This window comes from Alosa sapidissima, chromosome 16 (genome assembly GCF_018492685.1).
Source record: "Alosa sapidissima isolate fAloSap1 chromosome 16, fAloSap1.pri, whole genome shotgun sequence".
Classification (NCBI taxonomy): Eukaryota; Metazoa; Chordata; class Actinopteri; order Clupeiformes; family Clupeidae; genus Alosa; species Alosa sapidissima.
The window spans coordinates 26,309,187-26,324,118 of NC_055972.1; the positions used below are offsets into that span (position 1 = coordinate 26,309,187).

General features: G+C 45.2%; 1 protein-coding gene across 2 annotated transcripts in view; it reads left to right on the top strand.

Moving 5' to 3' along the window:
• Window positions 1–14,679, top strand: part of kif16bb (kinesin family member 16Bb) — a 53,589-nt gene extending 38,910 nt beyond the window's left edge. For both annotated transcript variants that reach the window (XM_042065804.1, XM_042065805.1), the window contains 4 exons: window positions 848–916; window positions 3,411–3,483; window positions 9,232–9,526; window positions 13,406–14,679. In XM_042065804.1, the coding sequence (XP_041921738.1) occupies window positions 848–916; window positions 3,411–3,483; window positions 9,232–9,526; window positions 13,406–14,663 (1,695 nt within the window). In that variant the 3' untranslated portion in view covers window positions 14,664–14,679. The remainder of the gene's footprint in view (window positions 1–847; window positions 917–3,410; window positions 3,484–9,231; window positions 9,527–13,405) is intronic.
• The last annotated feature ends 253 nt before the right edge of the window (window positions 14,680–14,932 follow it).

Genomic DNA, 14,932 nt, shown 5'->3' on the forward strand with positions numbered 1-14,932 from the left:
CCAGAGTGATTGTTTGTTTACAAAGCTCTCAGTATGGTTGGTATAGCTGATTTAGTTGTTTTTTTTTCTTTAGAAGTTTAATTGAAGGTCTGTCATTAAAATCAAACAACATGCAAGTAAGTTCAAGTGTCCCAAAACTTTCCTTTTACATAAATCGACATTAGCTGAGCATTTGCCTCCAGATGACGCATTCTTGTTTTTTAGACTCTGATTGTATCCATTAACACTTCGCTTGGCTGCACAACGTCGGCAGTCTGCTCTCTCTAAGAGTAAAACTGAGAAGGTGATTATTTTTAATGTGCGCAGTATGTCTGTCAAAGGCTGCAGACACCCATGCTGTCATTATTGTCTGTAGTAGATTATTCTTGCAGAGATGACAGTCTTAGAAAGTCAGGGTCGTGTGGGTGTATTCTCTTAAATGTGCTGCTCCGTGTGGTCGGGCTCGGTTCTACGTGGCGTCAGCTTCGAGCATGTGGCTTGGGTTTCTCACAAGGTCATTCCAGTCGTCATTTGGACACATATTGTCCTCCCACCCGTTTCTATTTGATTAAATGATGCAGAACTGCAGGGGAATTGCCAACAGCTGCCTGTGATTTTGCCAGAGATGAGAATTTACTTTTTTACAATACAGTTTTTGTTAGTTTTACTTTTTTTTACATGTAGAGAAGAGGATGTGTGTGGTGGCATGACTGTTTCAAACAAATGTGTGTGCCATGGCAATACACAGTAAAAGCTAAAAGTACCATAACTCTCAGGCATAAAGTAAGTAATAGTACTATTGTAATCAAGTGAAATGTATGTGAGATACGCTCATAAACTAAGAGTTTATCTTTCATTTCTGATGGAGTGGTCTGCTGATCAAAGATCTCTCTGGCTTGTCAGAGATGCTGTCCAAGGCCACGCGGCACATATCTGGGTGAGTTAGGAACAATGTTCTTGTCTTTACTCTTGACATCCTCACTTCTTCATGACATACTTTGCTCTTTTTCTTACATCAACACACTAATCTCTACCCACTCAGGTAATTCCATCTTTGGATCATCATCATCATCATCATCCCCAGTGCTTTAATGTGATTTCTTAGCGTAATTAGCATATAGAGTTTCCATGGCCTCCAACCCCTCATGTAGCCACATGCGTGTGGCATGCTCATACTCAACTTACACTGTAGTTCACTTTCACACTGATTCCAAGAATCCCCATTTTCCAGTATCTGCCTTTCCTTATTTCCGATCCGAGTAAACCAGCTCCCCTCTCATGGAACTCCACGCTGCTCAGTCTGAAATATAGCTGCTTCACTGGAAAGTGCCATGCCGACCCGCAACAAGCAGTGAGACCCTGAGTCTGATTTCAGTACATGCTTTGAGACAGAGCCAGTGCCATGAGGAAGGGAGTAAAGGCATTTCCTGCTATTTGGAACCTAATTTGCCCACAACAACCCCATTCAGCCATTTAAAGGACAACTCCAGTCTCAGAACAACCCAGGTCTAGTCTATTTTTGGATGACAAGTGTAAACTGTTTGGGACCAAAACAATGTTAATCAGAGTAGTTTTGAGTAAGACAGGAAATAGCATGCAGCGATACTGTAGCCTTGAGGGTCAGCAAGTTATGTCTTTAAACCACTGACAAGGCTCAAAATATCATTGCACTTCTGTGAAGACTATGCTATGTGCTGTTTAGTTGTAAATGCATATTCTGGTCTTACTCAATACTGCAATACACAATACGTTGATATTACTGCGCCACCGGAAACGGAAACGGGGGCTGTTTACATTTGGTTGTAGTCTTTCCGCGAGACCTTCTTTTACTGTCTATGCTTCAGGCTCAAATATTGAGCGGAAGTTTATACACGGTTGTGAGGTATCTGAAAAAATAGTTCCACAAAAGGAAATAACACGGCTGGAAATCATACATTGCGCCGATATATTTGTTTTTAATAATCAACGAACACCACTAACCACTTAACGAACTAACGTTAAGGGTTATTTTAAGGACATGTTTGTGCATGCCCATAGGCATCCACTCTGAAGCAGTAAAGGCGATTCAAAACAAGTCAGAAAAGTCGAGACATCGTCAAAATTTCGGTGTCTACCACTCTAGTTCATCCAAAACAAACCAGAAAAGGGACTCAAAGTGCTAAATACCGGAATAATCCTTTAACATTGTTTTGGTCTCCATCGAAAGTTGGGTTTGCTTGTCCTTTAAGTTGGAGGATAGATGGTTTGAATTGTAATAACAGCTTGAGCATTTTACTGATGAACTCATGGATACACCCATGCAGTATATCACCTTTGAACAGATAACCTTCTCGTTGTTGTGTGTGTGTGTGTGTGGAGCAGCACTCCATCTGTGTACTTGTGTTGGTTGTGTTTGTGCTTAGAAAGTCTCTCTTATCTGACAACCTAAAGTACATCACACTGGGGTGAGGGAGGGGACCAGAGTGAGAGAGTGCCAGCTAAGTGCAATCTGATCAACACAGTGTGTGTGTGTTGTGTGCTAAAGCATGCTTGTGTGTATTTCTATTAGTTTTTTTGTGTATCTGTGTGTGTGTGTGTGTGTGTGTGTGTGTGTGTGTGTGTGTGTGTGCCTGTGCGTGTGATGGTGACAACAAAGTGCCTCACACTCCCAACTGAGGAGAGGTTATTTCTGACATGCCAGTTTACAGCCATAGCCGAGAGAGACCCAATGCATATTCATGCCTCTGCATCTCACATACACTCTCTCTCTCTCTCTCTCTCTCTCTCTCTCTCTCTCTCTCTCTCTCTCTCTTCCATGGCCCGCTGTGGAGACAATGCCAGAAATGTCCTCTGTCGTTCTAATTGTTCCTGTGCCGCATCTCTGTTTACAAAATGTTTTGTTTGGCTGTCTTTGACTTTGTTGTTCAAAGCCGATTGCGAACGTCAGTTTTGCTGTTTGATGTTTTCCAGATGAGTCGAGTGGATTGTTCTCGTCGGCAGAGGCGCGTGTATCTCCTGTGTTTATCTTTGCATTAGGTGTTTAATAATTCACTATGATGATCAGCAACATTGACTGTCCTTGCCAAATGTTAATTCAAGTGTAGTGCATCTCTGTTGTTTTTTTATGTTGTTGTTGTTGGGTTTGTTTTTGTTTTTTGTTTTTGTCAAAGACAAGTGTATGCCATGGTTTTGTGTTCGCTGCAGCTGTCGTCAGTTTGCAGCTTTGTTAGGGTGATGGCGAACAGGCATATGATGATGAGCTGAAAACGGTGTCCATCTCTGGGGCCGTTAGCCAACTCACTAGCATGCTTATGGTCAGGCCCTCAGAGAAGGTGTGTGTGTGTGTGTTTGTGTGGTTCTGAGGATTGGAGTAATGAGGGTGCGTGGGGTGTATATGTGCAAGCATGTATGTGTCTGTGTTCTTAGGATAAGAAGTGTGTGTCTTTCATTAGGCAGAGGAGCAGATGCCTCTCACCTTTTCTGGAAGAAACCACAGCTTCCCTCCACTGGCAGATGTGTCAACAGGTTACATTTACACCCACACAGCAACATATTTGACTAACTGCTAACTGGTGCTAGTAGAATAGACACATCTATTCAGGTAAACAAGACTAACGCTTTCTGACATCTAGATCTAAGTATTATCCTTTCTTATGATATATTGTTGTTTCAGGCTACAACACCTTGCCAGAACCTGAATGTCAAATTACACAAGGTCTATGGTCTGTGTCTTATTATAAGCATGGTTGGTAGAATGAATGAGGAATTCAGTGTCTCTTTACAGTTTTATTGTGCACCAGAGACATTTGTTTGTAGAGCTGACCAGTGGTGGAGGAAGTACTGAATCTCAGTACTTAAATAAAAGTACAAATACACAGAGAAATATTTACTTTAGTAAAAGTACCACAATGACAACCCTACTTAAGTAAAAGTAAAAAGTACCTGCTTTTAAATGTACTTTGAGTATTAAAAGTAAAAGTATTTGCATAATGATTTATTCTCTTAATATCTATATTCTAAAAGAAAAAATAGTATGGGCTGTGGCATTTTAATTAAACTAGTTTTAGGTTAGGCTATATTCGACTAGATAGTTTTAAGCTAATGCAATTGTGCTTACCATCTGTGGCCCAGTTTACATTCTGACCTACAATTCTAGAGACTGTAATTCTGGTTATCTACTAGGGTGATCTGCTGAGTATATCATTCAGCCTGAAGTTTAACGGGGTAGACCAGGGAAACGTCGGGTGGATCGTAATGCCAATTCTGCTGATTGAACAGAAAAGTTGCTGAGAAAGGTGTCTTTATGATTAGGTTCAGTTTCACTTGCGCAGACGCACATAGACATTGAATGAGCGCTCACATTTCTACCCCCCCAATTGTAGGCTATGCCTCTTTATTTGATCACACACAATTAAGAAATATTTTCTAATCTGGAAAATGCTACGTTTTTTTTCCGGCCAGCGGTTCTATAATAGTCTACCATTTATTTGTGCCGCAAATGATCAGACGTGTGACAGAAGCATGGGCATAGCCTGTAACTTCGCTGATACGCGGATAGCAATCTCATCGGAGAGGAGGCCCTAACGCTGCAGATAACAGACAGAGAAAGGCAGAGAACACAGTTGCATGTCCAGTGTAGCCATGGGTCTGGTGAATATAGCCTACCGAATGCAGATGGCTACAAGCTCACGCTTTGCCTGGTCTAGACTAGAAGCTTATGTTTCAAAGATTTAGAAGCTGGGCACGTAGCGCTCCAGAACCTGTGGTAGCAACCCCGCCCCCTGGTAAAACAAACGTGTTTGTCAGAGAGAATAAAAATCTGATCATAAAATGTATCGTAAAAAGGAACGATGGTGTTGTAAAAATGTAACGGAGTAAAAGTACAAATAATTGCTGTAAAATGTAACGAAGTAAACGTCAAAAGTATGCACTATAAATTCTACTTAAGTAAAGTACAAATACGTGGAATATTTACTTAAGTACAGTAACGAAGTATTTGTACTTCGTTACATTCCACCACTGGAGCTGACTCTTAAAGCATCACACACCAAGCCTAAATGTCTGTTTTCACAAGCACGCTCTTTGAGCAGGAAGGAAAATCCTGGATGAAATTTACTCCCATGGGTCTGAATGTCTGAATGTCACTCCACAGAGAGACAATGCTGAATGCCAGCTCTGAGGGAGATGGAGGTGACTGAGGGGCCGGACCTTGAGCTGTGGTTTTTCCACCCGCGGTTGTCAGCTTTGTTCCAACGATCTCATGCTTAAGTCTGACATGCAATTTCCTGTTGGATTGGAGACGCAGATGAGATGGAGATGGGTTGAAATAATGGTGGCTAGAAAGGAGAAAAGCGATGGAGGGTGGCGTGGTGGGGGTGGCAGACAGTTAGGATTTATGTTGCCAGTGATGTCCTCGATTGCTGCAATAAATGGCAGCAGGGAGTGTTATGTGTTAGCGCCGAAAAAAATACCATTAACTTCCACCCACTCATGAGAGCCCCAGGCCTGCAGTGCCAGGATGAGAGATGTATTTTTAGTTTCCCAAACTATCACTAGCACTCTTCTCTCAACCTGTTTTTTTTTTTTCCAACAACAAATCACTTTCTGATCCAGGATTAAACTTCTTCAAATGATAAACGCTATTTATATATCCAGTTACACCAATGAAGAAGTACAGATATTTAATTTGACTGTGAGAGAAAGCGAGGCTCATTTCATGCTTGAACAGCGACGCCTTTGGCACAGATTTTCTTCTTCTTCTTCTTCTTCTTTAATGTTTTTTTCATAATGAGAGACTCAAAGGAAAAAGTAGTTTTTAACAAACAAAACTTGGAATGCATTTCCCATTCTTTCTTTCTCTCCCTCCTCCCCTCTCTCTCTCCCCCTCTGTCTCCTTTATTCTGATGCCTCAGCCAATCAAGTTTCCTCAGACCCTTTCAAGCATCCATATTGCTTCCCTGCCAGGCCCCCAACACCATCCATCTCTTGCCGTCCTTTGCCAGACGCCCAATCAGCGCTGCTGCCTTGTACCGCCGCTAATACCGAGCACGGTAAATTGGCTCGACACTGCTAAAAGCGTCCTCAGCATTTGGAAGAGGCGGTAGTGTGTTCGATAATGAGCGGCGAGCTAACTTTGCCCCGTCAGCGTCGGCTAAAGCCTGCTGGGAAACACATATGCCTCCGTTAATTGTGAAGAGGGAGTTCAGACCGAGATAAAGCATGTCCCTTCTAGGCAAAGAAACATCAAGGTAAAAAATGAGCAGTTTGTTCAGAGCAAACAGGAGGCACACTTTTAAGCTGCCGTTCCTGTTGCTAGTCGAGTGCTTCCCTGCACCTGGCAGTAACGGAAGAATTTTAACCATGCAGGGAGGTGCATTTCAATTGTTCAAAATAATCTTCTTGTCTCATCCTTCAAGCAGTCTGAAAAATCACAAACCATTCTGAATCTCTTTATTTTTTACATCTATATTCTCCCCCAAAAAAGCATTTGATTTGATATGTAACAGAAAGACATAGTTACACTTTACTTGACAGTATCGACATAAGAGTGATATGACACTGTCATGAACGTGTCATAAACAAGTCATAAACGTTTATGTCATAACGCTTCTGTTATTAAGTGACATTAGGTTTTTGTCCTAAAAAGTTAGGGTTAGGATTATGGGTTAGGATTAGGATTAGGGTTAGAGGTTAGGGTTAGGGTTAGGTGAGGGGAAATTGATCTTTTATGGGAGCATCATAGCCTAGAGTGTGCTGGCCAATTGTGTCGGAACAGACGGGTGCTGGGTGTGAGGGAAAACCTGTAGGGTAGTATGTGTGTGTTTTAAACAAAAAAAGGGGGGGGGGGGGGGGCATAGAAAAAAACTAAATGTGAACTGGTGTAAAGCTTGGTGTAAAAAAATAATAATGACATTGTAATTAAAGTGTACTGTAATAAATGTGTAAGACCCTGCTCTTTTGCCTGGCCTCCTGGGCACTGAGGGGCAGATATGTACGGTGGCCCTGAAGTGCAAAACACAACCACAAATCAAAAACCACAACCGTAAATCCAAAATCAAAACAGCAAATTAAAAACCATGCTGGCAAATTAAAAATCAAACCAGCAAATCAAAAGCCATATATATACCAACAAAGGAAGCATAATTAGCACCTTTGTCCATCCACAAGAAACGCACGTAGTGCCTTGCCAGGTTACGTGGAATTCATTAAGCATTCACTTAATCAGGCAAACAGCGTTAGTCACCGCCTTACAGTGCCCACAACTCACCGATCATCATTCAGTCACACACACATTTAAATAGGAACAATGGCACATGACTAAAAAGAAATAACAAGTTTAGCAAATGAAATAATCATAATCATGAATCATAATAATCATGAAATAATCAAACAGCAAGATAAAGCAGGGAAGTAATTCTATTCAACTTAAAAAATACTATGACTTGGTGTAATAGTCTAGCAGGCATACTGTAGGGAAAGGAATGACGTGAAATAGTAAAAGTAATACATTAAAAGGCAAACATAAGTAAAAGTTGTTTTGCTCAAAGTAGCAGAACTGGTTTGCTGAATACTGCTTCTATTGTTTCTGAAAGTCTCTCCTATTGATGTATGCAACCACACTGTGGATTAGACCTGCTTTTAAAGGGCAGAAACATTTCACCTGAAAACAGACGTGCACTGTTTTCAGACATATGCCAGAATACCTAATCAATCGCTATTAACACTTCTTCCGTTTTTGCGACATACTCCCACGACCTTCCCATTAATGCATATGCATGAGTAAAAATAGCAGTGCTTGCCTCACAGCCCTCCTGTGCTAGGCAAATGTGCTTTAATTCATTAGAGGGGGGTCACTTGCTCTTCAGCCTGGTTGGTGCTCACGGAACAAGACGCAGAAGTCAAAAGAGGAAACCAATGGTCTAGAACCAAGGAGCAGGACCGGAGCGCAAAACGCTTTAAGTGAATTTTTTTATTAGCCTAGTGCAAACCGACTAACATTTCGACGCCAATGCGTTTTCTTCAGAGTCGACAGAGTCAGCTCTAGCTAGACCTTGTGCTTTAATTCATGTGTGGTCTGTTTGTACATACTGTACGACGCTATGTTTTAAGGAGCCTGTAGTAAAGCATGAAACAGGCGTTAAAGGCTTACATCAGCCCCACACTCTAGAGCTTGGCACTGAAGAAACTGGTTCAACTGGGCCTTTTGATGGCCATCTTTCCGTTTATTTTATCCATCATTTTTCTCCCCTTTACTTCATTCTCTCTTCTTTTCACTGTCTTTCTCTCTCATTCCTTTCCCTCCTTCCTTTCCCCCTCTCTCTCTCTCTCTCTCTCTCTTCTCTCTCTCTCTCTCTCTCTCTTCTCTCCCCCTCTCTTCTCTCTCTCTCTCTCTCTCTCTCTCTCTCTCTCTCTCTCTCTCTCTCTCTCTCTCTCCCTCTCTCTTCTCTCTCTCTCTCTCTCTTCTCTCCCTCTCTCTTCTCTCTCTCTCTCTCTCTCTCTTTCCTTTCCCCCCTCTCTTCTTTCTTCTCTCTCATTCTCCCCCCCCCCCCCTCTCTCTCTCTCTCTCTCTCTCTCTCTCATCCTCCCTGTCTCCTCCTTTCCTTTTCCCCGCTCCTGGTCTCTCAACCCTGTGTTCTGTTCTCAGTGCTTCATTCTGAAAGCAGTAATTTGTCTCAGACAGTCAGAGAGAGCCTTCAGTGGCACTCCAACCCCAACTTTGGACAGGCGTTTATTAACAGCCCAACCTTGAGGACAGTGTGCTTGCCCTGGTGTGTGTGTGTGTGTGTGTGTGCGTGTGTGCGTGCGCATGCTTGTGTGTGCATGTGTGACACTGTGTGTGTGTGTGTGTGTGTACGTGCGCATGTGTGCTTGCGTGTTTGATTGTGTGTGTGTGTGTGTGTGTGAGAAGCCTGGGAGCCGCTGCCTCACACAGCATTATGTTTGTAATTTTCACACACCGTCCCTCCAGTGATGATTTCATAATTTTCTACCGCATGTAATCCTCGCCCTGACTGACTGCAAATAGCATTCCCGCCTCCTGTCTAGACTCAGCTGAACTCGAGGAAGGCTACTTAGCATTCTGTGTGTGTTGAGAGTGACTTTAAAAAGCTCTCTCCCCTGCTATTCGATATGTGTATTTAATTCAAGTTTCCATTCAGTACATCTGAGGCTACTGTGAAGCATAGCGTGAGATCTTCTATGAAAACCTGTCTACATTGTTTTTGATATTGTTTAAAACTTTTTTTTTTTTCTGCAACACGGGGGATCTGACAGCACTGAGGAGTGGAGAGAATGTGGAATCGAAGCACAACCATGACAATCTGACCGCTCAGACGTCTGAGTGGACGTCAGAGGTGGTGGAGGGTCAGGTGGTGGAGGAGCAGAGGAGGAAGGAGGAAAAAGAGGATCACAGCCTTCCCATCATGCCACAGGAGGAGCGTCCCCCTGAGCAGCGGCAGGATGAGACGAGGGCAGGGCAGCTCAGAAGTAGTCATCACGCAGGCTGGAGTGCGGCATCAGGTGCTGGTCTGAATGGAGACTCAGTCGAGGACATCCGTGCCCAGCTGAGGTAAAGTGCAGATGATCAGACAGACATCCTCCGGGCTGTTTGCTATGCTGGAGGTGCTGGGGTTGAGAGTGATGTGTTCTGGTGAACCAGAGCAAAGTGTGTTGTGCTGGATCCAAGTGCACACTCGCAAAGCTCTTCCTTTACTATTTGGTATGTGGTAGGGGTCTGCACTCCCGCGGACCCGCGAGTCCCGAGTGCGGCGCGGGACAACTTTTGAAAGCTCTTTGCTGGAGCGGGCAGGATGAGAGAGGTGCGTTCGCGGGTGCGGGACAAACCGATGATTCACTGCACTCCCGCAAATGAAATATGTGCGTAAAATTAAAAATGGAAATGATTAAAGTAGTGTTCATAACTATAGTTCAGCTGGATGTTCTGTTAGGCAGCATTAAAAAACGGGGTTAAAGCATAACTGACGGATAGTAGGCCTATAGCCTATATTGTCGTTTACGTGGGTTCAATTTGTTCCTGCTGCTCATTGTCAAAACTCGAAATCGAAAGCATGACAGAGAAAGAGGGCACCAGACTAGGCCTACTTCAGTTGTTAGCCTACATTCAGAGCCAAGAAACTTAAAATCATGCATCTGGAGTCTTCCTCAGGTGTGTGGAGAGATCTGGAGAGATCCTCCGGGCTGTTTGCTATGCTGGAGAGGGTGGACAGTGTCCTCTGTGTCAGGCAGTGAGAGCGTGGGGTGTTCTAGTGAAGCTGACCAGAGAGTCTGTATTCGAGACCAGGCGGGGTATCCTTGACTTTGCCCATGGACAGGAGCTAGGAATGCTCTCTGTTGCCCCTTAAGCTCTCTTTCTCTCTCTCTCTCTTTTTTTTTTTTTTTTTTCTTCCTGTTTTGCTTTCACGCTGTGCCGAGTCTCGGTCCACTGGGAGGCCTTGATCTACACATTACCCCAACCATCCGCCGCCCTGCATTAGAAACCCCATGCTGGATAAATGCTGCTGCGTTTCTGTCACAAGTCACACTGAGCTGAACAGGAGACGCTCCACACACACACACACACACACACACACACCACACACACACACAGACACTTCCCTCAGAAAAAGCCAGTGCTTTTTTCGCCACTCTGCATTAATCCTCACATCTACGTGCCCAGATTCTATTTAATTTCACAGCTAGTTGAGTGCCCCCCTAATCGCATTCAGACATTTGGGCTACTCCATTCACATTTAAGAGATGGCTATGGAAATATGGGCATTTGCCACTCAAGCTTTGTTTATTTGTTATTTATTATTTTTGCATTCAAACAGTTTGAAGTCTTCAGTGTCACGCCACTGCAATTAATTTGAATTGCCTTTCAAAACAAAGACTCTGGCTGAGGGGATTTGAATATTAACCTAATTGCTTTGCTCTGTTGTGCTCCCTCTTCCATGTAAATATCATTAAGATGAAACACATTTCTTCCCCTCTCTCCTTGGCTCATAATAGAATTACAGAAACATTATTTCTCTTTCCTGTTGTTGGCTCCTGAGCGCTCGTTTGACTGTTTCCTCTCATTCAGCTATGTGACTAATGGACTTACTGAAGAGGAAGAGGTATAGGTAGCCGGAGCTCTAGGCTGCAGCAGTCCTGGGTCCTCAGCGCCGGCCTGTGAGGTAATTTAAACTGGCCACAGCAGACTGTGTGGAGTTAAGTACGAGGTGAATTTCATAATACTCTTGGCCATTAGGGCTGGGTATTGCCTGCAACCTCAAGATGTAATATGAAGCACGATACACAGGCCACGATGCCATACACCTCTGGAAAAAAATAAAAGGCCGCTGCACATTTTTCTGATGCCCTCTTACGGTTGATGAGTCACATTCGATTGAGTTGACGGTCATATTCAAAATTAACACACCACTACAAATTTTTATTTGACCGTCAAATCATTCAAATGTCACTCGCCATCCGTAGGATGACATCAGACAAATGTGCAGTGGTGTCTTTTTTTTTTTCCAGAGCTGTATGTATCACAATCCATATTGATTCTGAAAAATGACCATGTCTAAAACAAAATTCACTCTTTATACGAAACAAAAATTCACGGCTTTATAATTCTGTTAATGGTGAAGGCAAAGCCTTAAATGTTTATTGATGTCATTGTAAGTCACTTTGGACAAAAGCATCTGCTAAGAACTATAAACAACCTCAACTTAAAAACACTTCAGTTCAGGCCCACAAAGATCTTAAAAGTAAAATTCAAAAAATTTGTTTAAAATCTGATAGTCATTCACTTTAAAACTTACAGTGGACTTTTCTGTTGATTTAAGGTTTAAGTTTTTTTTTTTTTGATACTGTATCAATAAGGAGTCCATCCAAATATATTGCAATATCCATATTTTGAGCACAGTGCTTTTGATCATGTAGGTAGGGGACAGCAAGACAATGGGGATAGAGTGGATTGTAATCCCCCACTTGGCTTGCTGAAGAACACCAGTCATAGTTAGCTTGTTTATTTTGCAGTATTAGCATAATTTACCCACGAAAAGCACATTCAGCCCTAAATTGCTAAAGTGTTAGTTTGTAGGGACAGCAAAAAGGCTCAGCTTTATATTATACAGTTTTACAAGCCTAGACCGGGAGTAGGTCTAAAGTCAGCACAGCAGCTAGCTCATCTGCTACTGGCTTCCTTGCTATTTATATTCAGCCCACCCCAGACTAGAACTCCCTGATCTTCCTAACTCCATTATTATAAATAGCAGAAGCTCCAGCGGACCACACTATTCAGCGATATGTTCCACTGACAGCAGCCCATGTGGGGTTGGAAGCTTGATATACTCAAGACTTGGCTGGGCCTCCAGAGCCTACAGTAAATGCTAATGCTAACATGCATCCCATTCCATTCCGTTCAATTCCACATTCCTTTGCTCTAACGCATCACAAGCTAGGCTAACTAGATTACAAAGGGAGATGGGACCTGGCATGTCATGTGACTGGAGGGTCTAATAAGCAGACCATTATGCCATCCTCTCTCTCTCTCTTTCCCTCCCTCTCTCCCTCCCTATGTGTGTGTGTGTCTGTGTGTGTGTGTATGTGTGTAAATGCACCATGTTTACACCTGCAGGGTTCTGACTCATAAATAAGAATGCCGCCTGGCTGCTCCAATCACGCGTGGAGAGAGAGCATCACCTCATCTGGCCACCCACCACTTGCACATCTCCTTCTCCTCCATATTTTATTCATGATCTCGCCTCCTGTTGCATATGTGCCTTTTGTCAGGAAGCGGAAAAAAAACAAAGAGGCAACATAAAAATTCACTTGATATTCAAATAGTGGCTTGGGGCATGTTGGCTGCTTCTGTTGACGACAGCAAGTCACTCTTTGTTCTGACACGTTCTATAGCAAATTTCATTGGAGAGGTGTTATATGGTCTATTCTTTCTTTTCTCGGGTTCGAGGCTGATGTAATAGTTGTTTTTCTTTATTCAACATAGTGCATCATAGTGTTCTGTGTAGTCTCTGCTCGCCAGAGATGGAAAGGCAGGTGGCTCAGCAAATGGATATCCTCACAATAATAAACACTGGCGATGGATGTGGAGAGATGGCAATTTATAACATATCCGCCTCATGTTATGGTTTTCTATTTTATCACTGTTCAGTGGAGTGGAGATTGCTCTCTGAAAGAGCTTTTGCTAGTAATTTCAGTGTGTGTGTGTGTGTGTGCGCATTTGTCTCTTTCTGGAGTGCAGATGTGTGTCTGTGTGTGTGTGTATATTTCAGCCCAGTGAATTCTGTGATTCAAGACTGATCATAAATTGCAACTCGTAGCATTTTATTTTTAAGATGTATCTCTGTTTTTTCCGTTTCTCTCTCTCTCTCCTTCGCTCTCTTTCTCTATCTCTCTCTCTCTCCCTAAATGTCACTCGCTACCTGTCTCTGTCCCACAGGCTGTCCCCAGCCATGCCTCAGATGGCCTGTCCTCATTCCCTCCTCCCCAGGACGCAAAGGACGAGCTGGAGGTGGGAGGAGGAGGAGGAGGAGAAGGAGAAGGGGGACGGCAGGCCTTCGAGCCTGAGGCCTCTCTCGCTCCCCCCACACCTGTGGGAAGTGTCAGACCCGCCGCAGACCACCCGCCATGGGAAGAAGCATCTCAGACATGCTCATCCTCCTCCTCGCTGTCCTCCTCATCCTCGCAAGAACAACAGAAGCAGCATGAGTCGGCTGCCTCATCCATCAGCTGCGAGGGCTTCGGAGGCGTTGGTGCCGGGGGGGGGGGAGTTGCGGCGGCAGCAGCAGGCCGGGCAGGAGCCGAGCGCCCTGAGGCCGGCTGATGGATCTGGATTGGCCACGGCAGGGCTGGAAGGGGCCTCTAACGAGCGCCCGGGCCCCCTGCCTGACGTCTGCCACCTCCCTCTCTCACTGGCCAGCGGCTCTGGAGGGACCTTGTTAGTCGGCGAGCCACTCGGCAGCCCGTCAGAAGACGGTGAGACCGGGCGAAGGGGAGAGGCGCTGGCAAATGATCTTCCTCTTCCTCCTCTTCCTCTTTCTCTGTTTGGCGAACCCCTGGCGGTACAGAGGCAGGAGACTGCAGACAAGCTCCATGTGGAGATCCAATTTAACCACTGCGGCGTCTCGGCGCTGTCTGTGGAGAGCTCCCAGGTGCAGGTGGACCAGAAACAGGCCCTGCCGCACGCCGGCGGCTCCTCTGCCTCCGACTCCCATCCCGACCTCAGCTCCAGCTCCGACGCAGCCCCGCCGGGGGGCGGCATGATCAACTGGATGTCCTTCATGCTGAAGGACGCCGAGCGACACCTGCGCAACCCCCCGGCGCAGCTCCTGCAGCAGGCGCCTGGCCTGGGCAGACTCTACATGCAGGTGTGCTCGCTGGTCACGGACGTGCCCTTCCTGCAGAACCTGAAGCTGGAGCTCCCCCTCAGCCCTGGGGCCACTGCCACCGCCGCCGAGGCCAGAGACCTCGGCCTGCTCCGAACTCCGGCCCGCATCAAGGAGCTTCTGTCCATGCAGAAAATGGCTGCTGACAACCTGGAGGTGAGCTGGGGGCATTTAAGGAACGGCTGCCGACAAGAGCGGAGCAGAGGCTGTGTGAGATGCAGGACGTGCTGGGTGAGATGGGGTCACTCCAGAGTGGTCATGCATCCAGGGAGAAAGGTCTTGCCTGGCCCAGTGAGGCAGTGCCCAGTCTAAAGCCACCATGCTCCTCGGGTTTAACTCAAATAGATTCCGCAGCTCAGCAAGACTCGTGGTCAGAGACTTGAAGAGGCTGATGCAGCACAGATGGCGGCGTCGGTGCAGGTGTGGACCCAGCACCTAGTGGACTTCCCTCCCCACCTGCGGCAGCTGCAGTCCCTCCCCATGTCCAGCCTGCTGCCCTGCCTGCTAAGCGTGCTGCCGGATGGAGCTCTGGCCTCACAGCGCCCCCTGGCTGTCTGCTGGCTCAGCGCAGCCACCTGTGC